Source organism: Miscanthus floridulus, chromosome 3 (genome assembly GCF_019320115.1).
Source record: "Miscanthus floridulus cultivar M001 chromosome 3, ASM1932011v1, whole genome shotgun sequence".
Taxonomy (NCBI): Eukaryota; Viridiplantae; Streptophyta; class Magnoliopsida; order Poales; family Poaceae; genus Miscanthus; species Miscanthus floridulus.
Window position 1 is genome coordinate 53,433,425 of NC_089582.1, and position 18,961 is coordinate 53,452,385.

An 18,961-nucleotide genomic window follows, 5' to 3' on the forward strand; every position below is an offset into this window, starting at 1 on the left:
GTTTCATATTTCCTTGCAAAAAAAAAAAAACCTACATGTTTTTGTATTCGCTTCTTTTTCTCACACATGGAGCCGATAGTGTAACCTTTTATCGAAATTGGATAATTCTAAAAGTACAAACCTAATAAGGAGTACTGTTTTTTTAGTATTTGTAAAATTTCATTACAGCAACATAATCGTCTAGCAAAACTTATATTGGCTCCACTTTGGCGATAGCTCAACACATGCGTAGAGAGTGGTTTTGTAACGAAATACATAGAGCGTGTTGTGTGCATTTACAATAAAAACATCTTATATGAGGTGGTACTCTGCATATATCTCAAAATCTTCTATGAGAAATGCGGGGAATTTTGCAATTTTCTCGGTTTTTCAACTATGGTCTCGTCTTTGGGGCCAAAATGCTTCGAACCAATTCATCGTAACGGTGAACCCAAATGGAATGAAAAAAAAATAAAAATCAAGGACGAATCGAGGACACCAAGAACTATGAATACATTTAGGTTGTTATTCATATACAGTAAGGTACCCTTGTTATTGTTCATACAGTAAGGTACCTTGAGTACATATCACCGATACAAACCTAATAATTTTATATCTTTGCACCGAAGTGTTAGAAAAGAAGCTTACGCTTAATAACAACGGTGGGCACAATCAGCTAAGTATATGTGAGGCCATTTGGCAGGGCTTCTTGGAGCAGATTCTCCATGAAAATCACTCATCCCCAGCCAAACAGCTAATCTCGCACAGATTCAAGTGGGAGTAGGCAAAAATTACTTCTCCATTTACACTAGGAGGTGGGAGCTAAAAACATGCTCCCCACTACTCCCAATTCAAAACCCACCAGAATTACTCTAGAATCAATTCTCACATGCTCCCACCAAAATCAAGTAGAATCACTTAACTAGAGAATCAAGGAGCAAAGCCAGAGAATCTAGAAATGTAGCTCTATCAAACAAGCTCTGTATATGTGTACACCGCATAGGGTGGTATTGCAACTAAATAGATGGAGTGCATATTTGCAATAGAAACATATTATAGGGTGGTATATATATCTCAAAATCTATGACAGATGGTGGGGTATTTTTGCAATTTTCTCAAAAAAAAAAAGTTTCAACTATAGTCTCATCTTTGGGACCCAAAATGCTCGGAACCAATTCAACAGTGATTTCAAAGGGAATGAAAATAAGGCCATGTTTGGACAGCTCCGCTTTACTAGTAAAGTAGTTTTTTTTTTCTTCAGCTCCATGAGTAGCTTTATCGGTGAAGCTAAAACTGTTTTGGTGAACCGTTTGGTGAAATAGCTCTACATACAGAGCTTTTTAAAAACATGTTCTCACAGAATCTCACGCATGACCCACACAAATTCCTAGTGACAGCGCATTTTAAAGAACTTCACACGTGAAGCTAAGTAAATTGACGACCAAAACCAAATTATTAGCATCCTATTCTCCAAAAAAAACAGTGGTCCAAACTTTATTTTTAGCTAGTGTGTACATGGCAACTATGCTGAGATGATCAGCAGAGATACTGCTCGTGAAGTCGTGATGATTACCCTTGCACGGGCGGCCATGCTGCGAGGTCAAGAACTCAAGAAGGGCTGCGAGATCAATCAGTAACAATATTAACAAGCGCCAGAGTTGCCGCTCTATTTGATGACTGAATAAGAGCGAGAGAGATCGACGATGTGCGTACGTCGTGTACTCGTGTGTGCTCGTACCTTGTGCAGTACGTGAGGGTGTCGCCGGCGGCGCGCCCGGCGGGCGGCAGGACAGCACAGAGAACAGGCAGCAGCGCGATGGCGGAGGCGTTGGACGGGTACCGCCGAACGAGCCCCGCCATGCACCGGCACACCGACCGCCAGTTGTCCGCGGAATCCGAGGCCACGGCGTACAGCTCCGCCACGCCCTCGCAGCACGCCGCGCCAGGCGCCGGCACGGACGGCGACGCCGACGCCACCGCGCCGCGCCTGACGAAGGCCTTGCAGCCCGCCAGCAGCGACGTCACCGTGGCGCAGTCCAGTGACGCCGGCGACGAGCGGCCCGCGTACGGGAGTGGCCTGGCCGCGGCCGTCGTGGTGAAGCATGGCGAAGACAGAGCGACGGCCACCGCCACCGCCACCGCCACGGCGGCGCCGACTACAAGAGACCATCTCGTGGCTGCCATCATGGCCTCATGCATGGAGCGTGAGGGATCGATTGGATGATACGTAGGTGGAACGAAGTGGAGGTTTTGGCTGCGAGCTCTCGGTGATTTCTGGTCCGACGCTTCTCATGTCAGGTGCGCGTTACATGCAGCGGTACGGTGCTGTGGTGTCGTGTCATCCATGCGAGCATGATGAGCCAACGGCTTTGTTTCCTTTGGCAAAAGTTTAGATCGAATCTTTGATACCAATTAGGAGTATTAAACATAGACTAATTACAAAACTAATTACAAAGATTGAGACTAGTTTGCGAGATGTATTAAGGCTAATTAGTCCATGATTTGACAATGTGGTGCTACAGTAAACATTTGCTAATTATGGATTAATTAGGCTTAATAGATTTGTCTTGCTAATTAGTCTACTCTGTGCAATTAGTTTTATAATTAGCTATATTTAGTTCTCCTAATTAGCACCCGAATGTCCGATGTGACATGACTAAACTTTAGCCTCTGAATCCTGACACAGCCTTAGTGGATCCTCCAAACTCAAATGCTGACGCTGCCTGGCTACCATCATCATCGAACATGATACCATCACCATGCTATACACAAACCGGCAACACCAAAAGAGATGAAATCATGAAAGGTTACATATAAACTGAAAATTTGGGCCTTCTAAATGCAATGTTGCTTCAACCTTGTGCTCTCTTACCACTTGTACTTACCCCCAAAATCCCTTCTCACACGCAACTTTTTTTATATAAGAAAAAGATGATCTCATCGTTTGACACGTATGTTATCATTTCATATCATAAAAAGGTTACGTTTGGACACTCATGTTCTGCGTGCAAAAGAAGGGTTTACCATATTTCAAAAGTGAACCGATACACAATACTTGCACATCTTTTTTTTCTTTTCTTTTTTTTTTTTTTTTTGCGAAAAACAATATTTGCACATCTGCATAAACCTGCTCCCGCATTCACATTGTCCTCAAATCATTTATGCCAACCAAAAGCAATCTGTATACAAACAACTGACTGCTTTCAAGATCCAACATGACCATGTTCATGTACAAATAAATCTGCAATGCAATCAGATCGAGCAGAAAGAGAATGTACAGCCCCTGCAGAAAATTGCTAAAAGGAATATTCACGAGAACCAACATTGCAACCATCTGCGCATCACCTATGACTTTTAACTATAGGACCGGTAATCACAACTCGGTTCACAAATGTGGTAGTACTGAAGAGCACAACCGGGACATGCCCGAAATGTTTTGCCACGTTTTTTTTAGTAAACTAGACCTCTTCTCTGTCGAGATTGCTCTTGACGATGTTTAACTTGCACAATGGGCATGTAGCATTTATGTGAAGCCACTTGTCTATGCAGCTGCAGTGAAAATGGTGGTTGCAAGGGAGCTCACGCAGTTCCACACCATCTTCATATGGGCATAGGCAGATACAGCACTCCTGCATTAAAAATGGGATGATCAGATTGAGTCTGATAGAACAGCATTCTCTGACTTAGTAGTAATAACAGTGTAAGACTGCACGGTAACTCAAATGTATGTGACTAACAGTACTGTGGTAACAAGCAAGTAGCAAAAAAAAAAAAAAAAAAAAAAAGGAGCTCAACATAATACTCCTTCCGTTCCAATTTATAGGTCGTTTTGGCTTTTATACATACATAACTTTTACTATGTATCTAGACATATCGTGTATCTAGGTGCATAGCAAAAGCTATGTCCTAGAAAACCCAAAACGACCTATAATTTGGGCAGAGGGTGGTAACTCTTTCCCAGAAGATAACAAAGGTTTGAGCCAGCCCAAAACATTCAGAATTGAACATCAGCTTCATAAGGACTGGTACGTACACAAAAGGTGAATGGCACAATCCAAGAGGCAGTAATTCCAAGTTTCCAACTGACCAGTTGAATGCTCACACATGGGCAAACTGGAAACATCGATCTTGCAGACACTGAGAACACTACTGAGCTTATCATTAATTGAGTTCAGCTGCCTGTCACACGTCTATAAGATTTATGACACCAAACTTGATTGCTTATAGAAAAACATGAGTTGTACCCATTGAGTACAATTTTAGTGTATTTGTTTCGAAAAACATATAGAAGTAGTTGAGGTCACATGCCAGCTAGATAAGCTGGCACCAGAATATTACAATTTTATTAATTATTTCCAGATCCCCATATTCTATCATATATCCATTGACCATTGCCATAGAATTCAAATGAGACTCCCAATCTAAAAGTAAGTTGTGTGCATGGAAAAATAAAGCAGTGTGGTTTTGGATCTACTGTCATTTTTCTTCCTTTGTACATACTAGTGAAATGATGGACATTACATTGCATTATGTCCCAAACTAAATCATCACCGTCAGAATTTCCAAAATCTCACTATTTTTGGAAGGTCAAAGGTAAAACATTAAAGAGAAATCACTCAATTTCTTCCAAATATAGAATCTTACATCTGAAATCATATGCAGGTTAGTTTTTATTTATTCCAAAATTGATAAAAAAAATCTGAGGTGGTGTAAGCTAATTTCTCATAGATGTACTTTGCCTTTTAAACTTAAAGTTGAATTTAAAATCTAAAACTAAACCATTTGGAATCAATGTATCAACTTTGTTTTACAATTAATTTGGATTCAAGTTGCAGATATGAAACTTCTCCTCAGATAAGACAGAAGAATTATCAAATTACTCAAATTCTTTCCTTTGAACTCTAAATCTTTAAATTATTTTCTCTGAACTCTAAATCTTTAAGTGGCAAAAGACATTCAAACTCTAGCTTCAATTTTTATTTAAAAAAAAAGGTACATGGATTGGTCATTTCTGAAAACTAGATCAGATGTTTATCTACAAAGCTCCCTAGTTTCAAAGGTGCATACAACAAATCCAAAGAGAGAAGGATGGTGAGATGCTGAAACCCTTCTACACTCACAGAAGTTCAAGATAAATATTTCGACACAGACAGGAGAGCTTTTATGTACATAGACACCTAGAATCACAACTTCACAACCATGGGGTGTTAAGGAAGTAGAACTGCTTATATGGATACAAGAAGATAGTGACATGACATGTCCCATACAGGCAGAGGCACACATCCCATAGAACTGAGGAAGGCAAAGAAAAAATGAACAAATTGACATTCTACAAAAACTTAAACATACTATTCCCTCAGTCTCACTTTCACTGTTTTGTAGGCCTTGGGAGAAAACGTTCTACCATGTTTGTTCATTGATGGTATGTAGTGTGCAATTATTGCAATATTTCTACTCCACACCCCTGATTCAATGCTCTAATCATTGTTTTTGAGGCGCTGTGGCGACGCGCGGCGCCCTACCCCCTTCACAATGCCTAGGCGTTTATGGCGGACGCCTAGGCGATGCCATATGATCATCTTAATATATAATGCTACTAAAATTCAGAAGCAAATCATACCTTAATATTGCCAAGTCTTAGCATGTAATACCATAATAAATAATGTTACCAGAGTGCTAGTGCACAGCATAAAGTAGCAAAATAGCAATTCTGAAATCTCTCATCACTCAATAGCAACAAATTAGTCTCTAATAACATAATATAACTTAATGACTAGTGCTGCTAGGGCAAAACAAATATAAGTAGCATAAGTGCAGATCTGAAATCTCTAGTCAGTATCATCTAGGGATGATTATTCAAGCAGTTTTCCATCTCCACTCTAATTGCAGTGGTAGTTTTCATGCGCTTCCTTGTATCTCCAAAGCCACCCGCCAGATGTTTCTTCAGCCTTTTTATCCCTCCGGTAAGTGAGGCACCACATAGAGTGCATGCCACCACATCTTTGTCTTGAAGGTTTGGCCAGTACCCATACTTCCATCCTGGATCCGCAGAGTTTCCCTTCCGAGCTAAATCAGTCCTGGGATCATAATTGCTGATGATGGAAAATGGACTTGCCATTGTGCTATCAGCTGTAAAAACAAAGAACTCGAGCACTTCCGGTCACCTCTATATAACAAAGCACGAGAGACAGGGAAAGAAACAGAGGAAGAGGGAAAGAAACAGAGGAAGAGGAGGGAAGCAGAGGAAGAGGAGCAGGGCTGTAGAGGAGACCAGAGAGGAGGCAGGGAGCATACGAGGCGGACGGGCAGACGGTCGACGGAGGCGGGCGAGCAGGTGCGGACGGGCAGGAGCTGCAGGTGCGGTGCGGACGGACCCCTGGTGGACTCGAGTAGCTAGGCGGAGGTGCAAGGGTGGACCCGACGGAGGCGTAGTCAACAGGCGGGCCGACGGAGGAAGACTCGAGGCAGAGTCACACAAGCAGGTGCGGAGTACAGCAGCGACGTGCGACGATGCTGGAGCGGCTCCACGGCAGGGGCGGACAGCCAAGCGGAGATGCAGGGCTGGCTCCGCAACAGGGCCAGCCGGCCGGTGGACACGAGCAGAGGAGCAGCCAAGTGGAGGTCGAGGTCCGTCCGCCGCCTTGTCTCTTCCTCTCCCCTCGCCCGCACTCGCGGTAAATGACTCGTGCAGTAGATTTCCCGCGCGAAGAGGCTATCTAGGCAGACGCGCGGTCAATTTCCCACGCCTCTTACTTTCCCCGCGGGCGCGCGGTCGATTTCCCGCGGGACCGTACTCCTTTTGGCGCCCTTCCCCCGCTGCCGGCATCCGGCGTCCGCGGTGCGACTGTAGGCATCCGCCTGATGTCATACACACTGAGGTCGTGGCGACCCCGATGCCCAGGCCCTCGACCACGCCTTGTCGCCTAGGCAACGACTAGGCGACGTCTCAAAAACATTGGCTCTAATAGTAGAGAAATGGTTACACCATGATGTATAATACGAGTAGAGATGGTTATTTCATGTTCCTGTTACTAGTAGTGCCTTGGTTTGTGCACATGGTTTGTTGTGGACAAATACAGTGAAACAGAGGGCGTAATGTTTCGCCATGTAAAGACAACTGTAACTATGGAAGTACTGTGGCAAAAGAAGGAAACAACTTCCAAACTAAAACTCCTCCAATGTCAACGCAAATCTAGGGAATATCCGACTACAATTTCAAATTTCTGAAATGCATGCACCACTGTAGGAAATGGTTAACTATTCTACAGATAATAGACTTTAGACCTCAAGCAATGTAAAAATTAACATGATGTAAACAGTTTGCTGCAATTATCCTAAAATTCCACCATTATTCAAATGAAATGGAATTTCTAACACATTCAGCACCAACCATAAATATCTACAGAAGGAGAATGATAACACAATGATGTCACTAAAACTTCTCAAAATAAACTTGAAAAACTTACTGCATCCTCAGCTGAAAGAATATGTTCGACAGGAGGATTGGTACCACACTCTGTCATCACTCCACCCACAGGTGCTGCAATGCCGGCAGCTAGCTTGTCTGCATCACTCATTGTCCAAAATTTGAATTTGGAAAGGTTGTTTATGTCATCTTCAGATGCTCCCTCCTGCTGAAATTGAAACAAGTAGATAGTCTCAGCAAAAACAGTGTGTTTCACTGGTTTTGTGTCAGGAGGCAGAGAAGAAGAGAATCGTTTCTGTCATGTCAACAACCATCTTAAGCGTGAACAATTCAAATAATACTGGTTAATAAGTAGAATAAGTAGTTGTGGTAGTGTAAAGGAATAAAGCTACAGAGAAAAAGTTCAGACAATGATGGTTGCTAGCTCACTGCACATCAGCATAGGAGACATCAATGATCCCAGGCAAAGCCTCTGTTAAAATTACTTGCACCACTACAGGGCATGCTAATATCTTTATGGCATGGGTGTATGAATGTAGCAAAGGGCAGCAAACAGGAGTGTTCATATCATCCAAAACAGGGCATTAGCCATTGCATTTGACAGAAAAAAAAAGGAGCTGTATTTAGACGACCATGGTGGGCACAGGACATACCTGATCAGTTACAGCATATAAGATAGCAATAATGCAGGGAAGGCAGCAACAAACAGCGATTCCAATCACACAAGCCAAGGCAACACAGAAGACCACAAAGAAAACATCAAATGCCAGAAAAACAATTGTCAGCCTGTAACAAAGAAGAAAAAGAAGATAGACATTTCAGAGAACAACATTGATGAACTTAAAAAAGACCACACAGATTTTTTCCTTATTCACACATCAAAGTTACAACAGACATACCAATAAAGCTGAGGAGCATCATGTGATAAAGCTTGACCACCTGCAGACACCCAATAGAACCCAACGATCCACCATATGAACGAAAACATCGTGTTTGCAGACTCCAAGTGCTTCACAATACTGAACATGGAAACAGATAAATAGTAAGTATGATGACAAGAACAAGTAATCTTAAGGATTTCAGTATTGAAATGTTTCCTAGTGTGATTCAGGTAAAATGAAGGAAAGACATGTGAAGGCTTTGTACAAAAGCACCAAAAAGCTAATAATAGACAAGTCCATCAAATCAATACAAAATTTTCATTGGGGGCCATTTCTATGTAAGATATCGGTTCATATTAAATAATATCCGCCAGCAACCTACTCAGTTCTCAGGCTAAAACTCTTGTTTTCAGTTTTTGTACTTCATTGTTATATATGATAATTTCATTACTTATTGCTTTCACTTGTTCTAAAAGGATTGCAATCAAGTGGTATATGCCTGCAAGTGAACCACAATGAAATATTCAAAACACATTTATGGAAATTACAGGGAATACGTTCAATAGAAGCATCTTGGTCATCATAAAGTTGGCTGCAAATACCAAGAGAATAAGGGCCTGTTTAGGTAGTGGGGATTCAGATCCAACATATAAAAGAATTGTCAGAGAAATCCCCTCAAGCACACCCTAAATAATCTCCCGGTTCCACTGCAAGTCTGCAATGTATGAAGTCATACATGCTATCATCAATTACTCTAAAAATTTTCCATAAGAATGCAACCTTAACCGAAACAACATAATTACGCTGACAACCAACCTTCCACCACCACCCTATGCACATTTTTTTAAGCAAAGGAAATCATAAGTTGTCCAAAAGTAATAGACCTGTCATATTATAGAAAAAGAAAAGGGGGATCAAATAAAGAGGAAAAGGAAGAGTCCCCATAAAAAGGTGCATAACCCCCATCGAGTCAACTCAAATGAGAAGGGCTTCAAAACACCAACAATAAACAGCACGAGGTAGCTACAATCAAAAGCATGAGCACAGAAATGGTCAACACAGCACAACATAAGGAGGCCTGGAGGTGGCACGTAACTTTGACCATATCACGATGGCAATAAGATGCGACACCAGAAGTATTGGGAGCTCGGGCTCGATCCAAGCAGAGGCTCACCTGAGCTTGATATCGTCATCACCCGCTCCCTCCTGGTCCGCGTCCCTGCGTCGGCGCCTGTACTCGACGGTGACGCAGAGGATGTGGAGGAGGCACTGGAGCACGTAGCCCGCGATCCAGACGCGGAGCGGCACGGCGGGGCTCTCGCCCGTCGACGCGGCGAGGACGGCCGCGGCGACGGCGACGAAGGCGAGGTTCCAGAGCATGTCGAGCACGACGACGGGCTTGGAGTAGGCCCAGTCGGTCTGGCGCTCCTCGAGGTGCTCGGCGGCCGTCTCCCGCACCGCCACGGAGGGCTCCCTCATCAGGCGCCGGCTCCCCGTGCGGCGGATGAACCGCGCCGCGCCGCGGAGGCTCGTGAGCCGCCCCAGCGGGCCGCCGCCGGAGGGGCCGGACGCCGGGGAGGTCGGCGAGGAGATGAGCGGCGTGGACGGGGAAGGTGGGTCCCCGCCGGAGGAGCGGCGCGGAGAGGTCGACGCCATGGCGGGAGCCAATCAGCCAAACCCTAGCGCTGTTTTTTTTTTCTTTTCCTTTGTTTTTTTCTCTTCTTCTCCCTCGCGTTAGTTGCGTTTCTGGCAGTGATTAGCGTGGTTTTTGTTGCGGCGAGCGAGTTGGTTTGCAGCAGCGTTAGCTTTGCTCGTGAGTTCGGGAGGCAGTTGGGGGAGCCGGGACCGGGAGGGTTCGGCGATGACGTGGATGGATGGATCATGGATGGCCGTGGGCCCTTTCAGGTGTCTAGCGACGCTATTTGGCCATCTTTCGTTCAAGCCCTTGCCCACTGGCTGTTCAAACCGCAACGGTGCTCAGGAGCTGCCAAGTTGGACGATCAGATAGACCAACAATTCAAGAGCTCCCAGATTGGACGACCAGATAGACCAACAATTCAAGAAGATAGGGTAATTAGAGCTGGATAAAATAAGTCCATGCCAACCGCAAACTGCAGCATACACAGAGGCAGGGGCGAAGCTACAGCTTGCCGTTGGGGTCCGCCGACTCCGATAAATTTCTGAAACTTTAATGGAACATTACTATATACAGTGCTGATTAGTTTCTAATAGCCACACCATCTTTAGAGAAGACACCGATGGTTATCTAGCCTAGATTCGCCCCTGCACAGAGGATTAGAGGAAGCAACGTCAAAAGGATCACGGCCCATAATATAAAGCTTAAACTTCTCCAACGATTTTTCTTATTAAAACCACTCTTTAAATACTCATGTAGAGTCCTTCTAATAAAAATCTTGCTCTATATCTCTTCGTCTTCCAACAATTTCTCTGTATTTTGTTTGGTAATTTGGAGAGTTAGCTATGCTCACTTAACGAGCGAGAAATCAAGAATAGAAGGTGAAAATTTTGAGATCTAGTTGGAAAACACCGAAATCAACGTACAGGAATACATGGAGAAATAAAGAATGAAGGATAAAAATATCAATATGGGAAGTTATAAAGAACCTCTTGGAGTTCATCTTCCAGCTTCTAAGACTCAATGTGTTTGAAAAAGTGCACGTGAGTTTTATTTTTATGAAACTTTTATTATCTCTCTTTTCATCTATTCCATGTCTTATCAGCGTATTTAATGCTATGAAACTTCTATTGAGACCGGCTCTTAAAACCTGTTACATAAAGGGTAGAACTAAGCCAGTGGACTGTGATAGCAACGTTATTTACACGAACCATTTGGTACACTTGTAAAGGCACCAGCAACGGTACCACGTCAGCGAGCTCGAAGGGAGCTGACGTTGGATTCTTGTCATTCTTGAGGACGTGGAAGAAAGAGAAATCAAGAAATCTCCACGCTAGCGTTACTATCAATCGTGCGTCCCGAGGCAAACTGGGCTAGCACATGACCTGTCCTCCACTGCTGGTTCTCTCTCCAGAATAAAGAACGAGGTCTTGTTTAGGGTCTGCTTAGATTTCAAAAAATTTTGCACAGTACTCGTCACATCGAATCTTACGGCATATGCATGGAGTACTAAATGTAGATGAAAAAAAACTAATTACACAGTTGGGTGAGAAATCGCGAGACAAAACTTTTGAACCTAATTAGTCCATAATCAGACACTAATTATCAAATACAAACGAAAGTGCTACAGTAGCCAAAATCCAAAAAAATTTGGATCTAAACGGGGCCTTAGTTTCTGTCTAAAGTTTACTTCATATCCCATTAGATATCATACGCACAGAGTATTAAATATAGATTAAAAAATAACTAATTATATAGATTATGATTAATTTGCGGGATGAATTTTTTAAGCCTAACAAGCCCATGATTTGATAATGTGGTGCTACAGTAAATGTACAGTAACAAGTGCTAATGCCGAATTAATTAGGATTAATAAATTTGTCTCGCGGAGTACCGATGACTTCTGTAATTTATTTTATTATTACTATTCGAACATTTTCATGCAACACTCGGATACGATACCCTTAAACTTTAGCCCCTCCTACTCTTCCATATATGACTTAAAGACATAGGACCCACTCTGGAAAATTTTGAGCTAGACTATTGGAGAGCATGTCTCGTGCACTATCTCTTAGATGTGGCAATATATGAGCTAGTAAGCTGACTCAGCAGTTGTGGGTGCCCTAACAACAATGACTAGGATATTAAATTAATATATAATAAATACCACGCGTGAGATCGAGTAATCTAGTGTCTAACTATAAATATTTTAACATACCTTTCTAGCTAAACATGCGCATTTTATATGTCGACCTTATTTTGCGAAAGTGAAATTTTGTTGTGATTTTCAGGATTTGAAATGATTCACCGTTAGAGTGTCTAACCAACCTTGCACTTGGGGCCAGACGTTGGTTGGCACTTGGCAGCAAGACTAGAGGATCATTCCATATTCGTATAGAGTTGTGCGAGGTCACATGCTGACTAGGCCAGGGGGAATGGAAGTCCCCTCTAAAATCTGTGAACAGGTGACATATAAGGACACCTAAATTTAAAATGGTCTCCTACATTATTGTTTTTGTCTTCAACAGAGTACCTATACAGGAGACCCATTTTAAGTGTCAGGAGAGGGCACAACCTAAAATTAAGTATCCTCTCTTCTGGAGCTCCATTTGTAAAAAAAGTTTTTTTTTTGTGTTTTGTTGTTGGAGAAGACAAAAAAAATAGGTATTAAACCATTTACCTGTAGTGTTACCCATACATAGAATACGTCTTGTATTTTGGGTGCTGTTGTCGAAGATAGTCTAAATCTCCTACGCCTTGACCAACGCTTCACGTAGAGTAAACAAGCTGGACCGTGAACTCGATTTGAATGGTTCTACAATGGCCAAGTATTACCATGTACTGTTCAGTTAGAGCTTTGTTAGGGTGCGCGGGAGGAACCACCGATTTCTCGATTTCTCTCGTCAGCTTCAGCCCCTCCGCCTTCTCCTCGTCCGTCTCGCCCGTGAATGATTGCAGCCACGAGGGCAGGAGCTGCAACGGCACGGCACACCTCCGGCTCCGGCCATTTTCTACTAAGGGCGCGTTTAGTTGGTAAATTTTTTTTGGATTTGACTACTGTAACACTTTCGTTTGTATTTGATAATTAATGTTTAATTATGGACTAATTAGGTTTGAAAGTTTTGTCTCGCGATTTCTCACCCAACTGTACAATTAGTTTTATTTTTCATCTATATTTAGTACTCCGTGCATGTGCCGCAAGATTTGATGTGACACTTTAAAGTGAAAACTTTTAGAATCTAAACAGGGCCTAATTGTTCAGCAGCAGCCACCGCCGCTCATGCATTATGCTCGCTGTCGCGGCCGCCAAGAATCCCCAGATGCAAGCGGCGTCATCGTGCCGTCGTGCTAGGAGAGGGAGGGAGTTGCGGGGCCCGTCCACCGGGGCCGTGCGTGCCGGGGAGCCTTGCGGCCGCCCCTGCCCGCGCTCGGAGACATGAAAGGAGACACGAGGGTGGAGCAGCAGCTACGTGAAAGTACTATTCTATCCTTTAAATTTATTTTAAAATAATTCTTTACTCATATATTTTTAGTTCTGGACCTACATATTTTTTTTGTTCCGACCTACAACTTAATTTCCTCTATATTTGTTCTTCATACTTTATAGTCATCTGATCTATTTAAATGGATGGCTCTAGTTTTTTCTAAGTACATTAAAATTTTCACATTCTGTTATTGTAATTTTTAGAATAGCTTATCTGTTAAATCGAGATTAAAAAAAAATCTAGTCTGGCCTCCTCTTTACTCACTCTCCCCTCCTGGGTTAAGATGATGTATATGTCCATGCTTATTTCATTTCTCTATTTCCATGTCCCATCCATGGTTTCTATCAAAAGTTACAGTAGTTTCCATTTAACTTGCGGGCACAATATTTCAAAAACGTACTCCACATTCTTCCTGACAGAAAATCATTTAGCAGTTGAAAAGCTAACTGTTTTTCAGAGAAACACAGCAGATTTTTTTCTGACCTTAAACTTTATAAGCATCACATGATCGTGATCTTCCATCCTACCTTTATAGGCACTGTTCGGCTTACCCCATATTCAATTTGTTCGGCTTCTTTTTTCAACCGGAACAGTATTTTTCTCTTACAACAATTCAGCAAAAACAGTTATTTTCAACCAGTTTTAACCAAAATTCTGCCAGCCGAACGGGACCTAACATATTAGTACATGTATGGATGGCGGGGTGGGTGGTGGTGGTGGTGGTTGGGTGGTGTGTGTGGGGTGGGGGAGTTATTGCATCTGGAACAGTTGCGGTGGCATCATGGGTCAATATGACTTTTGCTTCATTATTGATACAACAGATTACGGATACATGCTATTCCAAGTTAAATATACACAATACAAACTCTGGTCGTGTAGACAGAAGAAATTGTCCATATAAAACTTGGGCTTATAGGCTTGCCACGGGCATGATGTAAAAGGTGGCTCGAGATGTGTAGCAGAGCCTTTTGGTGTCCTTAAGTCTGAAATCGATTGTGGTAACCACGATTGATCTGCCCTTCCTCAGTATCTGCGCTTCAACATCCACTTCAGACTGCATGAAGATAAATGATGGGATTAGGATTGGATACATGCTTGAAATCTGACATGATAAAGTATTTGACAGTGAGATGCAAGAACTCGAATGTCTTTATATCCCATTTTTCCTATTGTTCACTAGTTTGTGTTTCAATCAGAAATACTATGTTAGAGATTTGGCATCAGAGGAGAGTAGTATAGCCACGATTCCTCAGAAGTTGATTTCTAATGCTTGTAAAGAAAATATGCCATGCCTAAATTCAGTGAGGAACATAGAGATATTAGTACAAAGGAGAGAGTGCAGGAAATAAATTATGGCACAAGTGAAGAGACGAGTTCTATAGCGCCCTTCCTAAGTTTACTGAATTGGCAAGAAATGACAGAAGTACTATTCGCAGCAGCAATGCCAATGGGATTCGTTAGCTACAAGGTTGTCTTCAGGGTCAGCGGATGAGAATGAGATAACTTAGCATTTTGATTTCATTTTGCTCCTACTATCATGTAAATGGACTCAACTGTGAGTTAAATGTAAGCTACTGATGTCACACTGACATGGGGCATCACAGCAAGTATCACGTGGAAGAGCATGGAATTATAAAACTGGTATCTGTTAGATTTATTCCAAATCAAAAGCATAATTTAGAGCTATATGACATGCCACTCTTCAGGGCCCACTTTATCATAATCCGATTTCCCAACAAGGACACGACATTACAACATACATTACTAGTGAATGACCGAAAAATTACCAGTGGCAATCTCAAGCTTCGAATCCTTTTTTCTCAGATTAGATATAAATCAGAGAGAAGCTCGGCCTATTCGCTGGTTGGTTTCTAGGCTGGTTTGGGTTGGCTGGTGCTGGTTTGTTGTGAGAGGAAAATACTGTTGGCTGGCTGGTTTGGGCTGGCTGAAACCAAACAAGCGAACATGGTCGCTAAAAGTGTTCAGTTTGTGAAAGTTCAAATCAAAATAATTAAACCCTTGGACATTTTGAGGATTAAAACCGTCTTATATGATTATTATATAGGACAAAATCCATCCGGTTCTCACAGGGTAACGGTACCTCCTGCGTCAGGATGGGGGCGGGGGTTCGGGGGTTTTCTCGATCTGTGTAAGAAAATCTTCTTCTTAAAGGAAAAACCCAGGGGCCGTCATAACCCCCGCAGGTCGAGTTTTTTTTTTTATTATATAGGACAAAATCCATCTCAGAAGCTGTGTTCCAAAAATTATGACAACAGTAGAATAGATGATAGATGCAATCAAACTACAATAACTTTTCGCTTTGATATCATTTGTAGATATTAAACTTTTCAAACTGGCAATATACTCTTTTATAAGCACTTGAATACCTATTTCATTTATGCTCATCACATCAATCGTATTCTACCATTTGCGGCCTCTAGAATGCCATGCATTCTGCATCTAATGCTTTGCAGTATAGCACTTTTAAGCTCCCATACTTTCTCTTTTTAAGTGTGCATGTATGAAACCTTCCACGGTTATGTACATTATCATATCTCACTTGTATGACGTGCTTGTATTGAACTGTTGAGTCTGGACTGGACCCCTAACCTTTCTTCAAAGTTGAAACAAATGGACCAAGACTTTGCAAGACCTATTAGCATCGGATAAACAATCACCAGGTTTAACACTATTTAAACATATTTGCTACCAGTAAACCAGATATTGGCAGGCCTGATATATTTCACATCTATCATTCTATAACGTTTACCTCAAACATTGGCTAGAGGTTCTACTAGATCTCACTCAATCAAATCCATCCCCTTTCTGGCAAAGTTGCAATGCCTGTTCAACGACTCTCATTTACAAACAGTTATTTACATCTAAAACCAACTGCCTCGTCAGGTTGGGGAGCTTTTGGGTTGCAGTCTGAACTCTGAATCAGAGTTGTAGGCTGTAACCGGTTCTGGTTGCTTTTCTTTTCTCCTCTGCTACAAACTCTTGTATTTCAGTTGGCTTAATGGAAATGGGGATGCCTCTGTTGGGAAAAAAAATTACATCTAAAACTTCAGAAAATCTGTTTCCTGTAGCTACATTGATAACAACCAGCCAGACACCCCCAATCCCCCAAATTATCTTGACGTTTTAAATCGCTGCACAAAGTTGCCCAAAGAGTACATGGTAATGTGAAATTCGAGTATATTCCAATCTGGATGCTGGATGTAGGCCAAGATTATTGGAAAAGCAATATGTATCAGGTGCACAGAATTTAATTAGAAGAAGATCACATTGCATCGCGCCGCAGCGAGGTAAGCAGTGCTAAGCTCGCCGAGGAACATCTCCCGATCCCCGGCGGCTGCCCGCGCGCACGCCATCCCGACGGCCTCGGCCACGGCCGCCACCGCGCCGCCGTGGAGCGTGTTGTATGGGTTCTGCAGGGAAAAGTCCATGGAAGGGAACTAGGTAGGTAAGCAGCAGAGAGAGACAGAGAGAGAGAGAGAGAGAGAGAGAGAGATTTGAACGGGGAGCTCAGTAGCAGTGGGTGCTCACGGTCACGGCGTGTGAGACGGTGATGGTGCAGGAGACCCGCGGGGCCGGGGAGGTGGAGACGGCAACCGAGGAGAGGATGGCGCGGACGAGCGCGGAGTAGGCGTCGGGCTGCTCGGCCGAGGCCGGGAGGCGCGCGTCGGCGCCTAGGGCGCGGAAGAATGCCAGCATCACCGCCCGGGAGTCCGCCGGTGACAGCTTATGCCCCGGTTTCCCGTCCTCCTCCGACATCTCCTCCTCCGCCTGCGTCGTTTGCTTTGCTGCTCCGGAAGTCCGGCGCCGTGGGGGTGGTGCGAGTTCGGGATGGGGCTGGGGCGGGGAGGCATGTACCGGCCGGAGTAATGCGTGACAACTGACAACCGCTGTTGGTTGTTGGCCATGCCGTGCTCCCTGAAAATATCGTGTGGTGGAAGAGGGCCAAGCGCTGTGCGTGCACGCGAGGCGATCGCGGCTATAGTTCGTCGTCGGAAGAAGAAAACAGAGGAAGGCCAGCTGGATGAAGCAGGCCAACGATGGGCCTGGCCCATTTACTGTTCAGACTTTTTTCTTTTTAATTAAAATTTATATTTTAAGTTAATTCCTGAAATTCAAGTGAACTTGAATCCGGCATAAATTTGGATGGAGAATTAAAAGTTTCAGTAAAAGTAATAGAGGGACTTAGGAATCTTATATACTAAGTTTTCATAATTTTCATAGAAATGTCCCCAAACCAGTTTCTTTTATTTGAAAGGTATTGATACTAAGGGCCTGTTTGGTTTCTACGAGGCCTCCTAAAATTTCTGTCACATCGTACATAGAGTATTAAATATAGACTAATTACGAAACTAATTGCACAACTTATGACTAATTTATGAGATAAATTTTTTAAGCCTAATTAGTCAATGATTTAACAACATGGTGCGACAGTACATGTGCTAATGACGGACTAATTAGGCTTAAAAAATTTGTCTCGCAAATTAGTCTCCATCTATGTAACTAGTTTTGTAATTAATCTATATTTAATGCTCCTTATTAGTATCTAAACATTCGATGTGATATGAATTTTAGGAGCGACTAAAGAACAAAACATCCCCTAATTTGAATTTTTGGTCTGATAGATATTATCCCCCCTCTTGCAATCTTGAATTCCTGATAGAGTTCCTGATACCTACTCGTATTTCCCAAGCAATATTCGAGACACAGAGTCCACCCTGATCACCTCAGATGCCAGAAGATGTTTGACGAGTGGTACAACCTCATTTCTTGCAGAATCATATTCAGTGATTCTCAACCACATGTTCTAGCAGTATAACTTTGCTCTCATCATCTCTCTCATCCTGGATTAACACATTACTGCAAATCTCCTATCCCCACAATTCCCCGCATCAGGAAGGAGGTTGAGCTTCTCAACTAATGCAAGAAAATTGCCTCAAAGCACATAGAATTTTGTGACGATCGATTCAATCCATCCTACACAGCGAGTGCTGTATATGGCGAGCGAAACCATTGGGGAAAAAAAGTGAATGGATCTGTATCGTATATCAGGGTGTTGACTGTTGAGGATCGGGAAACTCACGTTGAGCCGCGCGGCGGCGAGGTACGCGGTGCTGAGCTCGCCGAGGAACATCTCCTTATCCCTAGCTGCGGCGCGCGGGCAATCCATCCTGACGGCCTCAGCCACGGCCGCTGGCCAGAGGTAATTAGGAGAAAGGGGAGAGATGGAGATCGAGATTCTCTTATAATCTTTTTTTTTCTAGCAACAAGTTAGACGGAACAGCATTTTGATTTTTTTTATGAAGCGAACGGAGTGGTTCTGTCCTATCCGATGGGAGTGGTTCTGTCCTATCCAATGGGGTGGCTAATTAAGAAGCAGGTGCTCACCGTGACGGCGGGGGAGATGGTGAGCGTGCAGGAGACGCGCGACGAGGTGACTGCGGCGGAGGAGACGATGGCGCGGACGAGCGAGGAGTAGGCGTTGGGGCGCTCGGCCGAGGCCGGGAGGGGCACGTCCACGCCCAGGCCTTGGAAG

General features: G+C 43.3%; 3 protein-coding genes across 4 annotated transcripts; all 3 read right to left on the minus strand.

Moving 5' to 3' along the window:
* Positions 1–1,489: 1,489 nt before the first annotated feature.
* Positions 1,490–2,178, minus strand: LOC136543747 (non-specific lipid-transfer protein 1-like). Its single transcript, XM_066536114.1, has 2 exons — positions 1,718–2,178; positions 1,490–1,597 (listed from the first exon to the last, which is right to left on the minus strand). The coding sequence occupies exons 1-2, from the start codon at positions 2,176–2,178 to the stop codon at positions 1,588–1,590; spliced, it is 471 nt and encodes a 156-aa protein (XP_066392211.1). The 3' UTR covers positions 1,490–1,587.
* A 919-nt stretch (positions 2,179–3,097) lies between these two features.
* On the minus strand, positions 3,098–10,123 carry LOC136541663 (E3 ubiquitin-protein ligase At1g12760-like). 2 transcript variants are annotated; one of them, XM_066533665.1, is made up of 5 exons: positions 9,461–10,123; positions 8,305–8,424; positions 8,059–8,191; positions 7,446–7,610; positions 3,098–3,608 (listed from the first exon to the last, which is right to left on the minus strand). In XM_066533665.1, exons 1-5 carry the CDS (start codon positions 9,940–9,942, stop codon positions 3,438–3,440), a joined length of 1,071 nt encoding a protein of 356 aa, XP_066389762.1. In that variant the 5' UTR covers positions 9,943–10,123; the 3' UTR covers positions 3,098–3,437. The 2 variants fall into 2 exon arrangements, with proteins under 2 accessions (XP_066389762.1, XP_066389761.1); XM_066533664.1 differs by having other exon boundaries at positions 7,446–7,613; positions 9,461–10,114.
* Positions 10,124–14,181: 4,058 nt separating this feature from the next.
* Positions 14,182–17,354, minus strand: LOC136545745 (uncharacterized). The gene is made up of 3 exons (XM_066537728.1): positions 16,957–17,354; positions 16,695–16,838; positions 14,182–14,461 (listed from the first exon to the last, which is right to left on the minus strand). The coding sequence occupies exons 1-3, from the start codon at positions 17,182–17,184 to the stop codon at positions 14,318–14,320; spliced, it is 516 nt and encodes a 171-aa protein (XP_066393825.1). The 5' UTR covers positions 17,185–17,354; the 3' UTR covers positions 14,182–14,317.
* Between the last annotated feature and the right edge of the window lie 1,607 nt (positions 17,355–18,961).